The 22,912-nt window shown below is 44.2% G+C and overlaps 1 protein-coding gene across 1 annotated transcript; it reads right to left on the bottom strand.

Annotated features, from left to right (window-relative positions):
- Positions 1–463: 463 nt before the first annotated feature.
- On the bottom strand, positions 464–22,501 carry LOC146631810 (RNA-binding protein Musashi homolog 1-like). Its single transcript, XM_085353915.1, has 14 exons — positions 22,385–22,501; positions 21,806–21,846; positions 20,945–21,026; positions 20,722–20,806; positions 13,097–13,138; positions 12,543–12,635; positions 5,703–5,751; positions 5,112–5,194; positions 4,830–4,947; positions 3,558–3,638; positions 2,897–2,953; positions 1,670–1,732; positions 1,295–1,449; positions 464–1,162 (listed from the first exon to the last, which is right to left on the bottom strand). The coding sequence occupies exons 1-14, from the start codon at positions 22,447–22,449 to the stop codon at positions 1,121–1,123; spliced, it is 1,056 nt and encodes a 351-aa protein (XP_085210041.1). The 5' UTR covers positions 22,450–22,501; the 3' UTR covers positions 464–1,120.
- Between the last annotated feature and the right edge of the window lie 411 nt (positions 22,502–22,912).

A 22,912-nucleotide genomic window follows, 5' to 3' on the forward strand; every position in this document is an offset into this window, starting at 1 on the left:
AAGACTTAAATCAAACAAACAAAAATATGACCTGGTAACAAACAAACAAAAATGTGTCAACTGAAAAAAAATATGTCAGACAAGCTCGTGGAAGTTTATTCGCCAACAGCTATCCTGGATAGCGTTGCGCTGAAGTGACGCTAGAGTGGACTGCCCCACAGTGTACACATAATGGCGTATGCATACCCATAAAAGTAGTGAGATGACCGCAGAGAGTAGTAAATGACATCCAGTCAAATTGCTGTTAACCCTTTTCCAAACCAACCAATGACATGCCAGCCGGTTCAGTGACCCCTCCCTCCCACACCCATCCCACACCCACCCTACCTCACCCAATGTCTATTTACAATATTTTACAGGAAGACATAAAAACATTGCTTTAAAACCAATTACAGAATAAAATACCTTACAGATTATTATGTCAATATTAATAACAATATTACAAAGGGTTTTTTTTGTTTGTTTTTAGAGACTACCAAAATATACATTTAACTTTTGTTGTTGTTGGTTGGTTTTTTTTTCCCTCCATGTTTCTGTGAGACTCGAGTTAAAAAAAGGACTGTGTTGGATTTGTTCTTCCTTTGTTAAAAACGGCTTTGAGACCCATCTCATCTCGCACAGCTTTCTTTTTTTTGCCTTCTTTCTGCTTCTGTTAACATCAGCACGACAGCTGGGAAGGATTCACGATGGAAGTGAAGTTTAAAATGACGATAATAAAAACTCAAAATAGTTGTCTGTGTCTTTGTCAACGATGACAAATGTTTCCTCGGAGATTTTTTTTTTTTTTTTTTTTTTTGCAGTTTCTTTTTCTCAGCTTCAAAAGGAAAAAAATGGATAACTGAGGGGGGAGAGGGGGTGGGCTCTAGTTATTAGACTACATGATGAGGACAAAAGAGGAGAAAACAGGGAAGTTATGTTGAAGTGAGATTAGTACAGCAGAAACAAGAGTTCTGGATTTAAAAAGATATTCAGTCGGTGGGCGGAGCCATATGGAGCCAGGAGAGCCCGGTAAAGAGCCGGTGGCCGGCCAATCAGGTTGTGCCATCAGTGGGCAGTCAGCATTGTGATTGGCTCATCAGCAGAGGAGACGCCCTCCCATCCCTCGGTGACCTGAGACTTCTCAGTGGTAGCCATTAGTGAAGGCAGTAGCAATCAGAGGACCCTGAGGACACACACATACACACACATAGAGGCAAAGATGAATACACTTCTAGCAGCTTTGTCAACACACGTGTGCATTCATGCATGCATGTAAGTCTGAGTTGGTGGGTGAGGAAGGGAGCATGTGACCTACCCCTATACCATGGCTGAACCCTGTGCTGGGGGCGGGGCTAGCTGCACTGATGTAGCTGCTGACTCCTGAGTCCTGATTGGCTGCAGCGTACAGGTCAGCCATTGGTCCAGGGCTGCTGGTGCCCAGGAAGCCAGCTGTGCGTGAAGGGGTGGAGCCTGAGAGCCAGGAGAGACAAGTCAGTCTTAAACACTGGAGGGTTTTCTCTCTCACACACACACACACACATAGAAACATGCACATGTCTAAAAATATTCCTTTATTTCTCCAACCAGGCCATCACGCATGCGCTCATTGTGAGTAAGGCGAGCATGCAAATTTGTAAACATGCACACACTCCTGCTGTTCACACTCTTTCGCAGACAAACAGGGACATACCTCTAACTACCGCGGCGGCTGCTGCAGCTGCTGCCATTGGTCCGTATGCAGTCAGGGGAATGGCTGAGGATTACACAACAAACAAAACTGTCACACAACACGTATGTCATGATCTACAGCTCAGTGTGGCTGAACAGAGAGCTGACCCAGAGATCTGACATGTCATTTAAATACCACTGGTGTAAGGTTTAATGATCCAACATCCTATAGCATCTGGCTTGATGCATTAAATAAGATACAAAATGATGGCTAAAATCAAAGAGGATGGCGTTTCCAAGTAAAAATGTAAGTACAGCTCAGAGCCACTAGATGTCAGTGTAAAGGCGCAGCTGCTTGTAGATCGGCTGCATGCACAACACATCCAAAGGCTAAAAGTATTTACCGGCAGAGTTAGGAGCAACCTAAAAGCTTTTAGCCCAATATATCATCATATCTTGTCACCTCTGTCAGAAGTAGTCTTCAAAGAAAAATGGAACTCGTTAGATCGTTTAGTGTACATCCATAAATCGCTCCATCAATTTCCTTAACTGCTTATCCAGTTGAAGGTTGATGGGAGGCTGTAGCCCACCCAAGATGAGTTTAGGCAAGACGCATGGTAGACCCGGGGTAGGTCACTGGTCAGTGGGTTCGAAAAGAGAGACAGACAATCACACACTTTTACATTCACACCTATGGCCAATCACAGATTAACCTAACATGCATGTCTTTGGACTGTGGGAGGAGACAGCATGCAAACTCCGCACAGAATCCAGCCGGCCAGGAGGTCTGAGCCAGAAACCTTCTTACTATAACAGTGCTAACCAATACCTGGGGGTTCATATTTTATGGTGCTTAAGGGAAAAAGACATTTTAAGGCGACCTCCACAGTAGCTTCGCAAAAACAACCGATATGTTCACAGAAACTACTTAAAGTTTGATTCTTGAAAAGTCTTACAAGGTCGTTTGCATTACCTTTGAACCCTATTTCTACCTGCTGCTGGATTGCCTCACGTGTACATAGGCGGACTATTTCTTAAATCAAAAATTAAATCTAAATCTGATTTTAAAAGTAAAAGTAAACAGGTTTGTTTTTTGGGTTATGCTGCTTTTGTTTTTGAAGAAGTATTCCAGTGATTCAGGGTTACTGCATTTAGTAAAGATGGTCTTCGTGGTTTAACTTGGGTTTCTGCTGCTAAAGAGCTTCGGGTTTTCTTTTTAGGTTCTCAGAGGGGTTGCGGCAACACTCACCTGCCAGCTCAGGAGGGTGGGATGATGTCAGGAGGGGGGTCCTCTCTAAATGGAATTCTAGAAACAGAGAAGATCCAGAGAGAGAAAAATGTCTTTGTAAATAGTCGCCATCCACCAGCCATACTACAAAGGCACACACGCACACAGAGACAATGTCAACACAGATGCACGAGCACAGAAAGTAAAAACAAAAGAGAACAAAACAAAAAAAGAAAACCTACTGTAAGGACAGGCAGGAAGGTGGGAGCAAAGGAAAAGGAGGGGCGATACGGCCAATTGAATGGGGCTTACATAAGCAGATCAAATAAACAAAGAAGAATATAAGAGGAAGAAGGTCTAATATCACAAATGAAAGGCAAAAAACATCAGTAACTAACATTCGAAACAGAAGACAGTGTTTCAGAAAGTGCAGAGGGTTTAAGTTACAGACAAGAGCACTTTAAAATCACACTTGCTGCAGCTGAAATGAAGGCGGCATGACACGCGAATCTGAGCGCGCACATGAAACCTCTAGCCACGTGGCCGTTGCTGTTCATACATGTTTCGCCTCGCACTGTTAAAAACTGTCAGCATGCCGCAGCCTGTAGCCTTTAGCCTTTACTCTGTCCCTGTCTGCAGGCCTAAAGAGAGTCAGTGAGCTGTGTGGCTTATGCAGACGTACCTGGGAACTGGTAGGTGTATCCGGGCGCGATACCAGAGTAACTGCGGCTGGTGTAGGTAGCAGTCTGAAAACCCGGGTAGCCTGTTGGAGAGAGAAAGAGAGAGAGGATTAATTGACTGTATAAAGGAGCATGATGGCGAACTCAGAAAATGAGTTTTAGGGGAGGCTGCTTGGTGTGTGAGCAGAAATCACGATGAGTACACACAGGCAGATCTAGCCATCTGATCTATCCAGGTTTATTTTTGGAACCACCTCAAGAGTGCAGTCATACATTCACCTGCTGCAGTGGCAGTTAGCTAAGCGATCTCCTATAAGCTAATTTCCTCTGCTCTTGTACAACAGAGTGCAGCTACGAAGGAGTTACAGTAAAGATGGCTATTATTAACTACTGAGTGATTTAAGGTCATTTATTTGATTTTGCTTTCCCTCATCCGGGGTTCATTTTAATCAACCTCGGAATATTTCGAAATTTAAGGCGAAGCTCCGGACACTTGGTGATCCAGGCATACACATTAGCTTAACGTCTGCGGGAAATGGGGTCATTAGAGATGAATTACACATGAGCCAGACCTAGTAGTATGAGTCACTGACATTTACAGGCCCTTACTGAGATTATGTATTACGATCTGAAATTTGCCAGTAGAGGGCATCAAACAACCACAAACTACAGCTGATGTAGCTCTCGGTTTTGATTTCTCAATGAGGATCTCTTCATACTGTATTTTTACTCCAGCGTGTGGAGCCCTTCAGTCCGTGACCTCTAAACATTCGATACATCACAGAGAATAACGTCATTGAAAGCAGGCGTTTAGCTTACGTAGCCTAAATATTTCTGAACGGAGGGTGCACCTATATGACATTTCTTAATTTTTAAAGCAGCTCCTTCAGTGTGAATGAGGAAACCTAAGAAATGCGTTCAAATTGCTGAGCTATTCCCAGCTAAATTAATGCACAGAAGACATTTTCAAGGCACTACTGAAATTTGAGTCAATATTGTGATTTGGTTCCTTTTCTGTTATTTCTGATCAGCAACACATACAGAAATATGTCTCGTTTCGGTGTTTTTCCACATTCTAGATGTCTGAGTTTATTCTACTGTTACTTTTTTTGAGTATTTTTAGAATAAGTACAATCTAAAACTAAGCTACACACACATACTTGCATAATCTGTTATTTCTGTCTTCGTAAAGAAAAATGGTGTCAGTCAGTGCTAGCACTTGATTAACAGTGATTTTTTCAGATACTGCATTTGCTGTTTGTTTAATACTTTACCTAACATGCCAATGCCCAGCATAAAAGCGTCCATCCCGTAGGGCATCACCCTGGAACGGCCTCTGGCTGAGCCTGTCGGCGTCATCACCTCCTTGGGCTGGGCTTTCTTGCACTCCACCTGAAGCAAAGAAAACAGGGAGTTAGTAAAAAAAAAACTACTGAAATAAAGACACTCAACAGTTACGCCACATGATTCGGTCTGGCAGTTGGGACACTGGGAACAAATCCCTACACCACCGAGTAAACCACGCTCTAAATATTTTTTACAGCTCACGTCCGTACCATTTTGTTGTTGATCTCATGGAAGTGGATCTCACACACTTTCTCAACCACATCTTCATTCTCAAAGGTAACAAAACCAAAACCTGGAAAAGAGCGAGAGAAAAAAACTCTTAAAGAAACCCTTGTAACATTTGAGCAACATTTGAAAGCATGTTGAATTTTCCACCTTTACACGGGCTCTGGATATGAGTGGTTATAATGAGATGGAAGAACGAGCACAGTTATCAGAAAACATGTGATCACTTTAATGTCTCCCTTTTGTAACGTGCAACCCAAAGAGCTGAGGCCAACCTCACAGGTCTTGCTTGTCAATTAAGGTGTTAGCATCATGGAGGAGAGGGGGGATAGGGCGTGGCTAACTCCACCCTGCTCCTTTCTTTCTCCCCCCTTCCCCACTTGTCTTAACTTAGATCCTGACTTTGTATAAACAGAAGTAGGCGAGAGCGAGGAAAGACAACGTTAAGAAAAATTTGTTTGTTTGAATTTTTTTTTAGCTAGATCACCAGAGCTAATGACTCCATCGTGGTCCCACTTAAGCGTATCAACATAATGCGGGCGGGTGCACATTTGAGTATAACTCTGGGTACGCACCTCTATGTCTGTTGGTTGTTTTGTCAAACATGAGCATGGCATCATCGACCTGTGAGAACAAAGCACAGAATAGATGAGCTCGGACATCTTAACACGCGCGCGCGCGTGCACATCATTACACAGCATGGGGTGCCATTGTCCCTCTTTAGCATCGGAGTAAGAGGAGAAAACAGATGGAGAGGGTGGAGGGCAGAGACTTGGGCGGGGTGACAGGTGACAAAGGAGAGAAGAAAAAAAGAATGGAAGGGTGAGAGGGGAAGAGAGCGACGGGGAAAACAGGGGGAAAGAGGGCGCCGTGTAAAAAAAATAAAATGAAATGCAATATATCAGCGGTAAAAAAGAGGCGCTGAATGTTTCCCATTCTTCGCTCTGCCTCCGTCCTTCACCCAAGTTCTTACAAACTCTGTCCCGCTCTCGCCCTTCTTTTGCTTTCGTTTGTTCACCCTCGCTGTCTTTCTTTCCCTCTCTGCAAAGTTTACCATTCCCATGGAGACCATGCAAAGAATTTCAATTAGAAGAATTCACCCCCCCCCCCCCCCCCCCCCCCCCCCCCCCCCCCCCCCACAAGCACATACACCCACTCCAGCTCATTTCAATGGCTGGAGAGAAAAGAAGAAGGGCTGATAAATAATGCTGTGATGAATAACAGCAATAAGAAGATTGAAAAAAGTTAAAAGTCTTGATGGCAGGTAGGAAGCCTGCCAGTGAGCATTCTGGATTATAGAGTAGAGAACGAAGTGAGCTGAGGTTTTTGTCAACACGCTCTCCTTTTATTCTACTTCTCCCTCCACTTTCCTTTTTGCACTCACTCCACTGCCCTATTCATATTCCACCTCCTCCCCCCCTTTTTTTTTTATCCCATTCCCTCCCTCCCTGCTTCGTCCTTCACTGGCAGGAAAGTTAGCAGCTTCTGACGGCATAAGGAGACACACGGAGAAGCCAAGGCCTGGGATCAAGGTGGAAGTAAAAACTTTCACATTTTCAGTCTTTAGCAGCAAAACAACAGAGACACATGAGCGTGACTGCATGGACAGCTTCAACATTATATCATGATTATTTCAAGAAAACAACAATATATTTAAAAAGAAGACTGAACGTCGTATCGACGCTCGCAGCTTGCAGGCGGCAGCATTTGTAAGTGTAAGTAAATGAAGAGCATTTACCAACCTTCTTTTCCAATGAGCTGCTGTCACTGATGATACACTTCCTAATTACAAGTGTGAATCTATTGAAACAAGGTGCCAGCAGCAGCTGCAGGAGCGTTACAGTGCAATGGTAGTGAGTGACACAGCAGTATATACAGTGACACAGCAGAAATTCAAACGTGAGCACAAAACTAGCCCAGGTTGTGCTTTCCCTGGGACATTTAAGTAAAACTATAAAATAACTGCGTCGTGCTTTAGTTTAACAGTAACTACAGTAACTTAACCTTGCAACTTGTCAGCAGCCTGCACAGTATTGTCACACAATAAAGATGAAAGTGTTTTCTACCTTTTGTTTCTCAGGGTCGAGCTTTCTAATCAGCTGCTTAAAGCCCTGCTCTAACACCGTGTAACCACATCAGTAATTTCCATCCGCCGTTCGCTCTTCCTGTCATATGGAGAGTGCTCTAGCATGCTCGGTTGAGTCATTTGTTTACTGTTGGGTCCCACATCACGGGCTGCTAGTATCTCCTGCTTCATAGCCTGCTTTGTACTCAAGGGTGTGTTTTTGCCATGTTTGTTATTTCCACCTTTAGTGGGTCAAATTTTCTCACATTTTTTCAAAGTACCGTGCTTTGCTTGGAGGGTGCTGCAGCAGCTGCTTTTCTAGCTACCGCTCTTGCTGTCAGACATGCCTGGGCCTGTCTCCTTGCTGCTTGCACTGGGGACAATATGGCGTTGCTGTAGCATGTATGATATCGCGATATGATGTTTTTATATCAGTAAAAATAACCATATTATCGGGACGATGATATAATATGCCAAAGCCCTACCACATGGCTATTTTCATTAGGCAGCGCGTGCTGAAACCCAAACCAGTGTAACCTGAGTGCCTGAGGCCTCTGGGTAGGCAGGTCATTTGATTTCTAAAACGTATCTCAGATGAAAAACACACATGCACGCCTTCTCGTCTGATTGAGATCAAGCCTGTGCAAGTGTTTGCACCAACGAAAGTGAAAAATGATATATGCAAAGAGGATCAAGGTTGCGTCTACAGCCCTCCTCACTCTCATCCTTGTTAACATATAGCATGGGACACACACACGCAAACACACACAGAGCTCCCCCCTGTGCTCGTCTTGCTGTCCTTCATTCAGTTTTTATCCTGCAACCCCCTCCTCCTCCTCCCTTCCCCTCTCCTTTCCTCTCCCCCTCATGTCTTCCAGCCTTCCGGTCATCCAGACTCAATGACACAGCAGAGAGCCAGGGAAGAGGACAGCAAGTAGACAGCTGCAGGCCAACATGTTATCATAAGAGTAGAGTTACACTCACAGCTAGTCCTCCTGTTAGCATTAGCGACATCTATTCTGGAAGAGATTAGCAAACCCTGCCAGCCAGAGGAGATTTTAAGTATTGGAAACAGAAAAAAAATGACAGATAATAAGCAGTATAGTAGTGCAAACATGGTTCTGCTAATTGTCCTCCATGAGAACAGAAAGATCTGCAGACTGTGGCCACACACCAGCCCCCCTCGCCTTTGCCAAAACCAATAAGGAGAAGATCTCACGATGTCCACTGCCCAGGGTGCTGTAAGACAATCTGATTGGATAGCTGTGAGTTCTGAGATTGACTTAGCAGCAGCTCTATCGCTAACTACTCAGCATGCATGCAGAGCCGAAGTAAACTTAAGGTCATATTCTCATAGTTCTGACATTCTCAGATGTACAGAGAACGAGGGTCAGCCGAGATCTCGAGCTGCTTCCCGAGAGCGGCATTAAAAATAACCGCTTTTTAGTGAAGCGTACCGCTATTGTACTGAAGAACAAGTGTTTGCTGACAAGTCCATTACACTTTTCTGCCAGATTATGAAAGGTGGCATTCACATTTTTTTCCCCGCCGTCTCCTCACATCTCCCTCCCTCGTTTCATTCTCGCTCGCTCTCTCCGGCCATCTCTCTCTAAACAGGCCAGCAGACAAAGTGTTCAGTCAAGCCTTCTAATCGCCAGCTCACATGGGTGAGTGGAGTCCCAACTTTTCCCGTCTGCCCTGTCCATGCTGCTTTTTTCATCCTATCCGCTCCTTCGTTTGCTTGCTAACCTACTCTCTGGGTTTACTTAAAAATGAAGATTTGAAATCATCGGGCTTTTCGTGTAGGATACAGAGAGGCAGGGTAAACAGGCATGAAAACAGAGATTTCCTTTGGATTAAACCTAATTGATTGTACGCCCAAAATGCCTGAAATGCTAATGCCTGAAATGTTAAACACACTTCTGTGTGTGGACAGATCTTATATTCAGCTTTGGCCAAAAAAAAAAAAAAAAAAAAGAGCCACATGAGCTTGAGGGAAATTACAAGACCCTCATTTCAGACTTCTAATCGAAACATGGCTGCTGCAGTCTCATTGGCCTGGGAACATTTAGCAAGAGGCCCTCAGATTTTTTCAACTAGGAAATCACATGTAAACAAAAGCCTCTGACTCCTCAGGTTGGCCCAGAACACCTGACGCGTCAACAACCGAGCAGCCACCCTAGTCCAAGTAGTGAAGTTTATCTAGGTGTTCTTAGAGGCTTGCTAAAAAACAACAACTTCGGCACATATCAAAGACTTGCATAAGATGCAGAGTGCATTCTGTGTTTTCCTTGCAAGGCGGTACCACAGTATGAAAATAAACAGGACACTGAGTCCTGCTCCAACCAAACCTGCACCTTGTAACCAGGCTCAGATAATAAACAAGAAATACCTCCCGCTCAGCAGGAATGCACTGTGGGATCGCCGCTATCCACGATACAGCTTTGGTCTCACGTGTCCAAACAGTCCAAATATTCCCTCATCCTGCGGAGGGAGTGTTGTCTTAGATATGAGTGTCTGTAATCACCGGGGAGAAATGATTCGGCACACAGACTGCAAACAGCCATTTTAAGCGAGTGCACCGAGGAGAAACGTGTCACATGTCACAACAGCCACCTGAATCTGTGCCACGGGTCACACGCTCGCAAATCCAGGTCTTCCGTGAGCACGCGGGCCGGAATTAAACGGCGTTCTTTAAATTTGAACCAGTACCTGAAATACAGTAATACCTCAAGCATGAGTCAGAGGCCAACTGAGAGAAAACACAGGCAGACACGAGGCAGAAGGAGCTTCGTGCTGTTAATTTCTTCCAACCCATTAGGCCCACATCCTGAAGCAATGCTCATTTTCAGACTGTCCTGCTCACCAACGGCGGCAGAGGCGCACACTTAATGTTTGTGACGACTGGATCGCCGGCTGTGAGCCTCGCTCTCCGTCTGCATGGGCACAAATGCATGCAAGCTCGCATCCACGACGATGCCACTGTCACACTTTCACGAGCACGCCCGTCTTTCCATTCATGCAAATACACACTTCTCGCACATTTTTTTTAAAGGAAACGCACAAAAAAAGCACTGGATTATAGCGGGACAATGGGCGAAGGCAGGTCACCACGGCAACAAGCTGAGAGCGACTAGAGCAGGGTGTGTGTTTGTGTGTGTGAGATGGGAGGGTGTCTGAAGTACTGATTTTGGGTAAGGTGGGGGGGCTGTTACAGGAGCAGCTGTTGCATTTGATTAGTTAATACTGAAAAGGCTGATCTCCATTCGCGCACACAGTAGTTTGCTAAAAACTAACCCAACATGCCACGCTTTATGGATAATTTAACACACTTATTTCTCATCAGATTGGTCCTTTTTTCCCCCCTTTAATAATCACTTTTGCCCCTCACTACTATCTCAGCATTCCTCCTTCCCTCTGCCCTTCAACCTTTTTCTGAGTTCCCCTCCCACTCTCTCTCCACGGGGGGTTTCTTCTTCCCTTTCAGTCCCCTGCCATCTCCCTCTCCCTCTTCCCCTCCTGCTTTTTTTTTTTTAACCTCCCTCTACCCCCAGCCACTCATCTGTCTCCACAGCATGTGTTTGCCTTTCACCAAATTTCTTTCAAAAGAGCTAAGCAGGCCAAATGCAGAAGCCAGAAATGCTAATATGTGATCAGAAAAGAGCAAAAACAGCCAACAACAGAGATAAACTAACAAACTAAGTCATGCTAAAGCTGACGGAGCAGAACCACCGATGACCACACAGCATTTTCTTTGTTTCCCCTCTTTGATATTTGCACTCTTTAGAGAAACCCACTCTGAGGACTTCTGAAGAAGCTAGCTAAGGTTAAAAGGATGTATAACAGCGCAGCATTTGTTTCTTTCACTTTCACTGCGTGCCTTCGTTTCACTTTTTCTCCTAAAATAGGTCTGCTTTCTCTTTTTAAGGTGTCTCGACTTGAACCGAAAAACGGACATGCTTAAAACAAAAGCCATAAAAGTTTTTTTTTTCTCTGTGGAAAAAAAACGTTTAAAAGGAAAGTTAAAAAAAACTTTTAGCTGGACAGAGTCAGTAGATGAATATAATCTATCAAAGGCATGCAGTCCATTAGAGCAGCCAAGCCCAACCAGAGGTACCCCAGGGTGTGCTTATGCAGCTACCAGAAGGTACACGGACAGATTGCGGGCAAGCTGAAGTAATTTGATACAATTTTTATCACGTAATTTGATCAAAGTACTGTAACACCTGAACACAACAATTCCCCACTTATAGTGTGAAAACTTGTTAGAAGCTAACAGTAAGCTTGAAAACCACTGAAAAATGATTCACTTCAAAAATAACTGATTGAAATGTTTCTGTACTTTATTAAATTGTGAACTAAAAGTAGATGAAACACCTTAACGCTCATAAATTGTAAAAAGTTTAAAGTGTTGGCTAATGGAATGGAATTGTTAGGCTAATCGAAAAGCTAATTCTTCCTTAAAACTAAGAGAGGAGCTGCAAGCAGCCAAATGCTGACAAAATATTAGCATCCACCTTAAGAAATCTGGGTTAAAAGTAGAGGATGTAAACACCACACACCCACACGATACAATACTATCACAATATCTCACTCATGATAAGATATTAAGCTTTTGTAGTAACATATATTGTGATTTATCACCCTTTTTTCAACTACAAATTATGTCCTCAAGACAGCCAATATCTGTTTTATCCAATAAGATAAAGTTATCTCACTTCAGTTATTAATGTCAAGCACACCAACACCGTCACTTAAACCTGCCACAAATGTTGCCATAAGTCATAATGTTGCAGTTATATACAATCTGTTTCTGATAAAACAGCAATAAACTGTGATAAATTTAAAAAAAAATCACATATCGTCTGCTGCCTGCACACACTTAACCATTACATTTGTGCTCAGCAGCCATCCTGTTCTGCAGAATACAAACAGCTGGCAGCCAGTTGAGTCGACGCAATCTGTCTGTATTTATAAATTAAATAGCAATTATCTGCAAATGTCTAAAAACCTCTCTGAGAGTGATTCCAGTCAGTCCCAGTCAGAGTGCAACTGCTTGCAAAAAGGTCGCCCCCTATTATCAGGTGAGATGATAATGATTTATTAAAAAATTGATATTTGTTGTCCCTTTATTGATACAATATAGCTTTGCAACATATCTATCTATCAACTGCCACTTAAAAACCACTAAAATGCTCATATATCTAATATGATGGGTATTATCTGTGAAGGGTAAGTCAAGGTCAGACCAAGGTTGAGCAGCAGCAGTCCAGCTGAAAGACAGCTTTTCAGAGTGAAGGCTTAAGCATGATGGTTGCAAGTATTTAGTAGGTTTGTGCATTTTTTTTACCTTTCCAAACTGGTCAAAATATTGCTTCACATCTTCGATGGTGGTATTGACTGACAGTCCTCCGACAAAGATCTTCTTTGTCCTGGTCACCAGCTAACAGCGCAGAAGGAAAAGAAGAAGAAGGTATCTTTTATCACTAATAACATTAGGTCTGTGCTAGCTGCCTGCGATAAAGACACTTTGTGTTGGTTGCCGTTTGTCTAATCTCAAAGGTTGCTTAAAGCTCTTCTTGGAATTCAGACTAATTGATGTCAATTTAAGGCCTCTGAGGCGTGTGCATGCGAGCAGCATGTGTGCAGGTGAATAATCGGCGCAAGCATCCATTTAGGTGTGAGCCAGAAAATGCATGTGTGTGCGTGTGTGCACGTATACAGGCGGCAGTGCAGGAGCCTGTGTACACAGGGTCATGGTGTCAGGCTGGACAAGTGGATTGTAGCTCCAATTAGATCATGTGCCTGAGTCTAATCCCAGCCAACCAGGGCTCCCTTATTAGGGGTGACACATGACATCATCTCCACTCCTCCTTGCTGTTAACTCCTTCAGGGTGCACTCACCTTGGGCTGAGCCCGGCGGGGAAACGCCACCTTTGGGTCGATCTGTAGGGAAAAGATGAGTCATGATGAGTTTTTGTTGTCGTTTTTTAAGTGATAAATCAATACATTTGATTTGTTTATAAAAAATATATATATAGATATCAATGCTGTACTCTTTCTGTTGTAACAGAAACAGGCAGCAAATGCATAAATAATCTACGACTGGTCATCAGGAAACATATAATCAACTACATTTGCCAAAAAGACATTTACAAGCTGCACACCTTCTACACGTTACTACATGTTCTGCTCCGTACTATTATGTTTGGGGTCAATTAGACCACAGAGATGTCTAATTCACACTCTGTTCCAATAACAGACTTATTAAGGATTTGGGAGCAGTAAGGCTACAAAGGAAGTACCATCATACTAATAACAGACACGGCATAAGCAAGTTTGGATCGCTGGCAACCATAAACACAAGTTATCCAGCCTCAAACGTGTCATTGAATGGTTGGGGGACTGGAAATGCACATAATATATATATAGGAAAGCGATATTAAAATATATCTGACATTTGATTTTTTTTTTTCCCAGCAATGATACCGAATCTCTACCTGCTCTGGTTTTGTTGCTCAAAAGTTCCTGTTCAAAAAACCGCTGCGCACGTCAATGAATTATCACCCTGTTAACTAACTAGAATTTGTTACAACACAGAGCCTCTAAGTCTGGACTACAGGTCCAGAAATAGATCGTATGCTAATCCGCGAATATGTATAGTAGACCCTTGTTTATGCAAGCCCCCGAAAATCCAAACACGGCAGCTAAACAAACACGCATAGGGAACAAAATACACAGTGAGACAAGAATATGTACTTTCTCTGAATTGTGTGTTGAGACACGACTAAATGCATCTTCGCCACAAACTACACAGAGCGGGGCAGTCTTGAATCCAAAATGAGCATCTAAGATTCTGAATATATCACACATAGATTTTTTTTTTTCTAAATCTCACAAATCCTGACAAGCTCCATTTTGGATTAGCTCGATTTGACTGTATCCATATTCCTCCCCACTGGAATGTCTCAGCATTGGTCAAGGTTACAGATAAAATTAGAAGTAAATGAGCTTTGAATGAGCTGGCCTTTAATAATGCTAAATATGCAAAGCTCGGCCTGGCATTTTAAATTTGTGCGGAATCTCGTGTTATTCTCACTCAAACCGACGAGTGAGATGATTTTTAGGTCACAGGACCTTGTAGTGTATTATGGTCTTAGAGTTTCATCTTTGTTCTAATAATTGGATGTGTGAAGCGAAACCCCTCATGTCTCCCACAGCCGCTATCAGAGGTATTGAATTGATATTGGCAGTAAAAAGTGCCCTGTGAAATAGCTTAAAATAATTAGTTCTAATGTGAACAATACGCACGACACAAAGGAGGGTGTTCGTTCAATATTCAAACAATCCTTTCATCTCGCCCCTGTGATAATTCCCTGCTTCTGATGACAAATCTACTGACACATATATCCTTCGAGGACCTTTAAGTGCTTCACATTTGCCGCCGCTTCGAGAGCACAGCGCTGTGTAACTAAGATGCAGCTGCAGCGTCCTTGGAAGGGATTGCAGAGGGACTTTACACCTTAAAGTGGGACACAAAGATGAGAAGAGCCATGTCACCTCCAGCTGGTCAGCGCACAAAGACTAAGGTGACAAGGACGCACGAAGCCACCAGCGACTATCCGCTACAACCGAGCGCGCTCACAAACAATGACAACACAGCATTTCTGTGTCAGTGTGGACCAAATGTGACATTACAGTGTTACAGATGTGTGCGTTTGCCCGCTACATGATTCAGCTTTTTTAGCCATTTTTATTTAAATGTGTCACAAATAATACTGACTTATAAACTGAACATCGGGTCACTGCCGTGATCAAGCACGATGAACATGAGTAAGAGAATTCATTTTACTCACACCGCGCATTCACACCCAGCATGGCAGCATTTGACCTTGTTCAATAAAAATGTTTTTAAAATAATTAAACATCTTTTTTGTGGAGTCTATGTTTGAAATGTATTTAATGAGAGAAGATATGTATAAACTTAGAGTTAATATCAAAGCTTTTCTTCACATCATTCCAGCCCAAATACTGCAAACTCAGATGCATCAATTTCTACACACTAGTTTCACTGTTTACTAAAAACAATAGAGTTATAGTACAACTGTACTACTGGAAAGAAACTCATTTATATTACAGCGCAATATAATTATCACAATTAAACAACTCCAAGCGTCTGTAACATCCTAATGACATCACCGGTTGGCGTACGTGGGCAAAATGTCCGTTGTTCCTCTTGGCACTGAAGTGCTGAGAGGTCACTGCCTTGTTCAGCCCACCTGCCTTGTACTGTTTTAACACGACAAGAGGGCAGGAGCTGCCTTGAGGCGATCATGTGGCAGAGCATGAGCTGAGAATGACAGCGGTCAGACATCTAACACGAGCCACATTGTCCATTGTTATCACCATTGTAAACACACGAAGAAAAAAAACATCAGTTTCTATAAGCTAGTTGTAAACAAGCACTAATGTCCAAGTCTTTTTTTTAATTCATCCAGCAGCATGTTGATTAGTTAAGTTTTCTCGGAAACCGCCTTTCTTTTAAGAAGTGTGAAATCAGTATGTTTGCATGACTCAATTCAATTCAACTGTATTTACATAGCACCAAATCACCATTACAGTCATCTCAAATTACTTTATGATGTAAAATAATAGAGAGAAATCGCCAAGAGGACCCTCGCACCTATGAGCAAGCACTTGTTGACAGTGGGAAGGAAAAACTCCCCTTTAACAGGAAGAAGCCTCCAGCAGAACCAGGCTCTAGAAGGGGCAATTATCTGACGCGACCAATTGGGGGTGAGGGGTTGAAGACGGGACACAAATTATGATTTTTTATGGGCTAATTAAATACCTAAGAAATCAAGATATGTGATCACGCTGATGTAGCAGTCTTGCTAATAAATTTTAGGATCAGATTACCCATCATACTTCACATTTTTACAAATTAACAATATTGTTACAGCTAGTAAATTATCAGAAGCTCTTCAAAATACTGAAGGTTACCAGCTAGGCTACGTTAGGCCTAATGTAATATCTGTAGCAGTGCTACTACAGCTACTGTCATGCCATGCTGTTAAAAAAAATCGTTCCACTTCAGTGAAGTAACAGAATATATCTAACATGTAATTTCTACATCTGGCAGTACTCAGAGGGAGGCAATAATAAAAATGAAAACTAAAGCATCTATCAGAGTGGCGGATTAGCCTCAAGGAAGACAGATAGGCCACAAAGCAAAAAGTGAAATGACTTAGCCAGGTCACTGTTTGCAACACTCAGAAATAGCTCTTCGGTGGCTTGACATTTGAAAAGAAGCTCGGCCACGTAGCGTTCCCAATCATACTGGTGAAAGCGTAACTACTCAAGAAAAATGTGAAAACCTTTCTAGAAAGAAAAAAAAAGGTGCTTTTCCCAGACTTGACAGACAAGAGTTATAACTGAGTGTTCATGAACTGGTCTAACATCCTGCTTCATGACATCCAACCTCCGCTCATTCTAAGCAGCATAGTGACAGCAGAGCCTGCAGTATGATTTTAGTGGTTTTAGCTTTTAAGACTACTCTAATCTACGACCAATAGTCACCTCGCAGGGCGCGGCGTGTCCACCAGTGTTACAAACTGGAAAACAAAAATCAAAGCATAAATAAATTTTGAAAAAAAATTTAAAAAATGCCAAACCAGTAGATGCGTACGTGTAAAGGTGAGAGAGCACAGAGAGAAAGAGAAGGCATTCATTTGGAAAACAGAGTCAGCCCATGAGAAAGCGGGCCTGTCCAGTGTGGTGGTGCAGTGGGGCAGTCCCAGCAGGCAGCCCCTCTGATTTCATTAATTAACAGGACAAAGAGTACAAAACAGATGGGCCCGTAGAGGAACTGGGGCTCCCGTGCTACCCCCACAGGCACACATACATATACACTTACACACACACATTCACAAGCACCCAAACAATGCAGCGAGAGTGGAAACGCTAACACAAGGATACAAAGTGACATACGTGCAAAGTTCATAGGTGAAAACACAAGCATATACACACAGACATTCAAGCTCTGATACACTGGCCGAGTTTCCAAGACATTCTCGCAAGAAAAGGGCAACCACGTTGATAAAAAGACACCACGGGCTACCGTCATTATGACAAAATAATCAATATGAGCTTAACAAAAGCTATAAACACCCAAGGACAGGAAAGGGGCTGACATGTCAATACATGCACACAGTGTAAGAGGGAGACTTGGTTTGGGCTCAGGCCAGCCGGGTCAATCTGCACAGCTGAAGAATGGCACAGTAATTAGTTAACGAAGCTCACTAATGAGGTCCTCCAACCTAACCCCGTCCCTACCGCTTGTAACCCTCTATGTGAGCGCCTAACCCGTGTGGCTGCTGTGCTCGGTTGTGTTTACTGTTGGGGTGGGGTGGGGGGTGGGGGTTTGTGTACATTTAACATGACAAGAGAGCTGTCTCGCTCCACCTTCAGAGCTGCTCCAAGCTTTATCCCGGATCTGATGTCGTGCACGGACCTCAGGAGCCCAATCCAGTTTGTTTCATTCAATCCGATTAGTTGCTTTACAGATCCATACTAATTACAGCACAGTGCCTTCCCTTCTCTCCTATTCTTCACCTTCTCCATCCCCCTTCTCCTTGTTTCGTGCACGTCAGCATTAACAGCTAATCTTCCAATCAGGAGCGAGCAGCCCATCCTGGCATTTAAACTCTCCACTAACCAGGTGTTAGACCACTAGCAACTGCAGACTATGGGGCCTGTGGCCCACAGTGGCTGCTGCTAACATATGTCATGGGCTACAGATGAAAGCGGCTATATTAGCACAATGCTGACGACTTCTTTAGCCTCGCAGACAAGTCGCGCTAAAAGCAGCAATTTCCACCTACTATATAAAACACCTTGAAAAGGACATTCCAGCTTACTTGCGCTAAAAACAAATCACATAAAATAAAAATAATCAGTGTGTTTCTTATCTGTCTGTGCCTTCTATTAAAAATGTTTTCAGTAACCTGTATTCAGCACTACACTGGGCTTTTTAGGGGGTCGTTTTGAGAGACAGAGTTCCCTGTGAAGAAATAGCAAATGCCAAATAATCACACTAATCACCAAAAACCATAATTCACCACAATTTTTTAAAAATCTGAAATCACCGCACAGAGGGAGCGAGAAGTGGTCTCTTTTCAGAGAATATCTGGCCTCGTCTTTTACTTCTTCCCGTAACCGGTTCCAGTGAAGCATTTTCTCCAAGAGAACAAATACCAGTTGTGCCCTTCTTCTCCGGCCAGGGAAATACAGCAGCACACCAATGCCCCGAGGCCACACTCTGCCCCCGACAGGAAATCTAACCTCGAACCAAAACAACAACCTCGACAGACCCTCTCACTGAACACAACAGACAGCCTTATTGCATTATAACTGAACAATTACAACAGTTCACTTCATATTTTAACCTGTGACTTTCATTTTCCGAGGGCAGCTAGCACGATGTAACAGGACTGTAAATGTTTAATACCGCTTCTAACCAAGCAGCGTGGACCTTGCACCGGTTAGTTTGCACCTGACTTCTCACCCTGTGCATTTTCTCCTTTTCACATCGCCCGTCCCCGCTTCATGCCTTTCACATATTTTCTCGCAAACCAAAGCTCAGCATAACAAGGCATACACATCACAGCATCAAATATTCTTCCTCGTGCCTGTGAGGAATGCCTCTTTCACGTCTCAGGCTGATCAAACAATACTGTGGAGAGGGAGACTCCAGGTGTGATGCAAAAACGTTCTCTCAAATATGTTTTGTGTAGCGTTTCGAGAATTAAGCTACAAGCAAGGCAAGAAAAAAGAAAATATGAGATTTGCAACAAATAAATTCTGGGCTCAAATTTCCAAAAATGGAACAACAAAATGGCAACCATACCCCCCATTTAAAACGCCTTGTTGGATAAATGGTACCATGGCACGCTTCCCCCCGCAGACTGCTGCCACAACAACCTGAGCAACCCAGCCTTGCATTTGAGTCATTAACATTATTATTGTTTAGCCTTATGCCGTATTTTGGTTTATAATAGGGCAACGCCTAACCCCACCAGTGGCCTGCCAAGCTGAGCTACCAGAGGCGTCCAAAACCAGCGTTCACATCCCACACACACACAAATACAGAGGGTCTGGCTCTCAAAGGCTCTGGCAGCACCTAGTTTTAAGAGGTAACATGACTCACTGAGTAATATTTTGCAGCTTCTTAGAACCTACTTCCAAGCAAGGTGAAAAAGGAATAATAAAAAAATATATATGGAGAGATTACCAGCAGCAGCGCTCATTTTGTAATAAATATCAGGACCTCCAGCGGTGGTGCTTGAAGGTCTGATTATTTCACGAAACTGCATCTTTAAACTTTCTAAATTATGAAGAGTCTCACTTAAAAAAACAAACATGATATCATAATCTTGCGTACTTATAAATGCCCGACAAAACTTGACACCATCTTTGTGCCACCCAATCAACCAAACCTTAAGTCAATGCAAAATAGCTGAGAAGTTGTTATGGAGACATAAATCCCACTGGGCTGTGCAGTTACAGCACCGTCTCCTGAGGCTGGCGTCACCCCCAGCAACAGGCCTGCTCCAACAAACTAACCAACTCTACCTTTCCTCTGCCCCTGGGCCCTGCTGACTTTCTGTGCCACCGATTTTCACTCTCAAATGATCCTATTGTGTGTGTGGTTAGGAAAGACAACAAGCTGACAAAGACACACCCAGTCCCCAATCCTACAACCAATCTGCATTACCCAGACAGAGGCATTCACACTTTAATAGATATTCAAATGTGGGCCTCGGATTCTCACCAAAACAAACCAAAGAGATTCGCACTCGTGTCTCTCGCAAAAATATGGATTACCTGAACACAAGGGTGCTGCCTGTCCACTGGTTTGGTGAGTGGTTTGTGAAATTTGCCCACATTTGTTTTTTCATGTTTAAGCAGTGTAGGAGGGGGAAATCACAGAGACACACACTCACAAATCTCGGAGTTACATCACTATTTAAATTCAGCTGCTCTGACCCCACAGTCTTCCTTCTCCCTGCCATCAGTTTTGGAATCCACTCCCACAATTCTTGCCACCCCCCAAAAACTCTGAGAGCTGCCACTAAAAAAAACTTATCACTTGCTATTTCCTATGAAAAAAAGAAGAAGGGGAAAAACTTGTGAACTCTCTACTGTGCATAAAAACCTGTGAGGGTTTTTGCAAAGGGGCTCCCACCCCATTCAGGTCCCCAGGTAACCATGGCAATGAAGACCAAGAAAGAACGCTTTCATGTTGGCGCCCTGAACCAGGATTTGGAGGGGGAAATGAGCAAAAGAGGAGAGGAGGAGGAGGGGTGTGGGCTCCAAAATGCACTCCTCAACTTTACAAGCCATAGGGTTGGAGGTAAAATGCACCGAGAGAGAGAGAAGGGGTGGGGGGGAAGAAACAGGCTACACACTCCCAGAGTAAGAAAAGTTGCCCAAGTTGTACCATCCACTTCAAAAGTTTAAGAACTCACCGTTTTAGAATCCAGCTCGTGTCTGTTTTGTGCCAAAACCTTTTCCACACCGGCTTGTTCTGTGTATGTTACAAAGCCGAACCCTCTGTAAAACGCGGGGGGGAGAAAGCACACGCAAGTGACAAAATCAGAATGCAAACTCACGACAGCTCTCATGGAAAAGCATGGAAGAGCATGAGGCATCCGGTGATAGGACGGCGGAGCGCACACGCCTCCTTCTTACCTCGACCGCTTGGTAACGGGATCCCGCATCACCATGCACTCCTTCACCTCGCCGAATTTGCAGAAGTACTCCTTCAAGCCCTCTGCAAAGACACCGGGGAGACACTGTTAAAGGGGAAGGGAATGAGAGAAGGACTTCTCTCTAAACAGGGCCCTGGTGTGCTGTGCAGTGGCTGAAGCGAGACAATGGGGGTCGGGCGGACCACGTTGTGTTTGTGTGCGTGTGTCCTGCCGAGGTTTATACACCGGGCTCTCTTTGGCCATTCAGCACAACCAGCCCCATTAGGCCCTGCGGACCACAAACAAAGCTACACACTTGGTGACGCTCGCTGTTTTGACACAGCAGAAGCAGCAGCAGTGGAGATAATAACACGGGCCGTCGCAACAAGACTAAACTGTGCCCGTGCGTCAGCCTGCGCTCACGGCTCTTCGAATAAATGAATGAATTGAGCGGAGTGCTACCAATAAGGAAAACAACAACACTAGCGTGGCCCATGATGACGAGCCCAACTTCCAGCTTTAACGCTGATTAATCGATCACTTTAGTGTTTTTTTCCTTTTTTTCTACTCTGAATGCCCTCCTCGGGTTATTAAGAGTGTAACGAGTGCACAGGAAAGGAAGGCAGACAAGTCGTCGTGTGCGCACGATTAATCTCCTGCGTCTCCCGACTCTAAACCTAGAGCTTGATCCTTAATGAATAGGAGGCTTTGATTTGAACTGTTCACCGCGTTTCTCCTTAAAACTTCAAGAAGCCTCGCAGGTTATCGCCACAGCTATTATTAGAGCAAACGTTATATTTAAAAAGGAGTAAACAGGAGGCTTTCATCCAGACTTATTAAAGTAGCGTGCGGGACAGCTCACCTTGTGTTGTCTGCCAACTCAGACCCCCGATGAACATTTTGCTGAATGAGAGAAACAGAAGCTGTAAGTCACAGATTTTTTTCTCAAAGCGTCTTTTAAGCACAACACATGCACATTCGTGGAGTGAAGGGGGGGATCTGGAGGATCTGTGCGTAATATAGCATCAATAAAGTAAGAAGAAAGCATCGGCCATGTTGCGAAGTCACCAATCGGCCAGTCGGGCCGTTATAATCCCCTAGAGGAGGAGGAGGAGGAAAAAAAGGAGAGGATTTTCCAGATGATGGAAGAGAAGTTACAATGTGGCCTTCTGGTGGAAAAGCGAGAAAAATAAACAAACAAGAGGAGGGGAGGGAGAGAGAAATAACAGGCGGAAAGCAAGCGGTGCGTCTGCGTCTCCTCCGCTGAGTCTATCCATCCCACACATAGAGAGAGAGACACACACACATAACACACACAGCGTGCTTGTCTTTTGTCTCGGCGCGGCTTCGCTCCCCGCACTGAACTCAACTTAAGTCCAAGGTGAACTCAAACCGGGCCGAGAGGCGAGCGAAACACGGGCGCACGGACTCGGGCTGTTACCAGGGGTCGTGGGGGGAGTTGTCCGTGCCGGAGGACAGGCTGCTCTGGCTCCCTTCCGTATCCATTCTGCTCTCCGCTGGTATATTCCCGCACTGTGAGGCGAGGAGAGGCAGTGAAGCTCCACTGCTGCTGCTGCTGCTGCTGCTCCAGACTCAGGGGCGGGCAAGCACGATGGGAGGAGGGGAGGAGGAGGAGGGGTCGGGGAGAGGGGAAGGGGGGAGGGGGCAGCAGAGGTGGGGGTGGGGTGGTTTAAAAAAGAAAAAAAGAGGAGGGGTGAGCGAGGAAGCGCACAGATGCATATACGCTCACAGACAGACTCCGCCTCTACCTCCTTTTCCCGTAGCCTACCCGGGGCCTCGGACCTCCCCTCCTGCGCGCATTGCCTGCCTTTTATTCATGCTGCCAGTGGCGCTCTCTGTGTAGTGTTTCCCCGCCGTTCTCGTCATTGGTTGAATCACAACAGCGTGGCCCATTAATACCCTCCTGGATGTCTTGAAATGTTCGGACGAGAGAACGATTCAATAAATA

The sequence above is a fragment of the Diplotaxodon limnothrissa genome, linkage group LG5, assembly GCF_057381915.1.
Source record: "Diplotaxodon limnothrissa isolate DT_005_m linkage group LG5, D_limnothrissa_male_GT1.1, whole genome shotgun sequence".
NCBI classification, from domain to species: domain Eukaryota; kingdom Metazoa; phylum Chordata; class Actinopteri; order Cichliformes; family Cichlidae; genus Diplotaxodon; species Diplotaxodon limnothrissa.

What these genes read in the sequence shown, in the direction of transcription:
- LOC146631810 (XM_085353915.1), bottom strand. Translation starts at nt 22,449, where the DNA reads ATGGATACGGAAGGGAGCCAGAGCAGCCTGTCCTCCGGCACGGACAAC. An exon ending in CCCGCCGGGCTCAGCCCAAG is followed by an intron (nt 12,636 to 13,096) that starts GTGAGTGCACCC and finishes CTGCGCTGTTAG; the next exon opens with CTGGTGACCAGGACAAAGAA. An exon ending in ATACACCTACCAGTTCCCAG is followed by an intron (nt 2,954 to 3,557) that starts GTACGTCTGCAT and finishes CTCTGTTTCTAG; the next exon opens with AATTCCATTTAGAGAGGACC.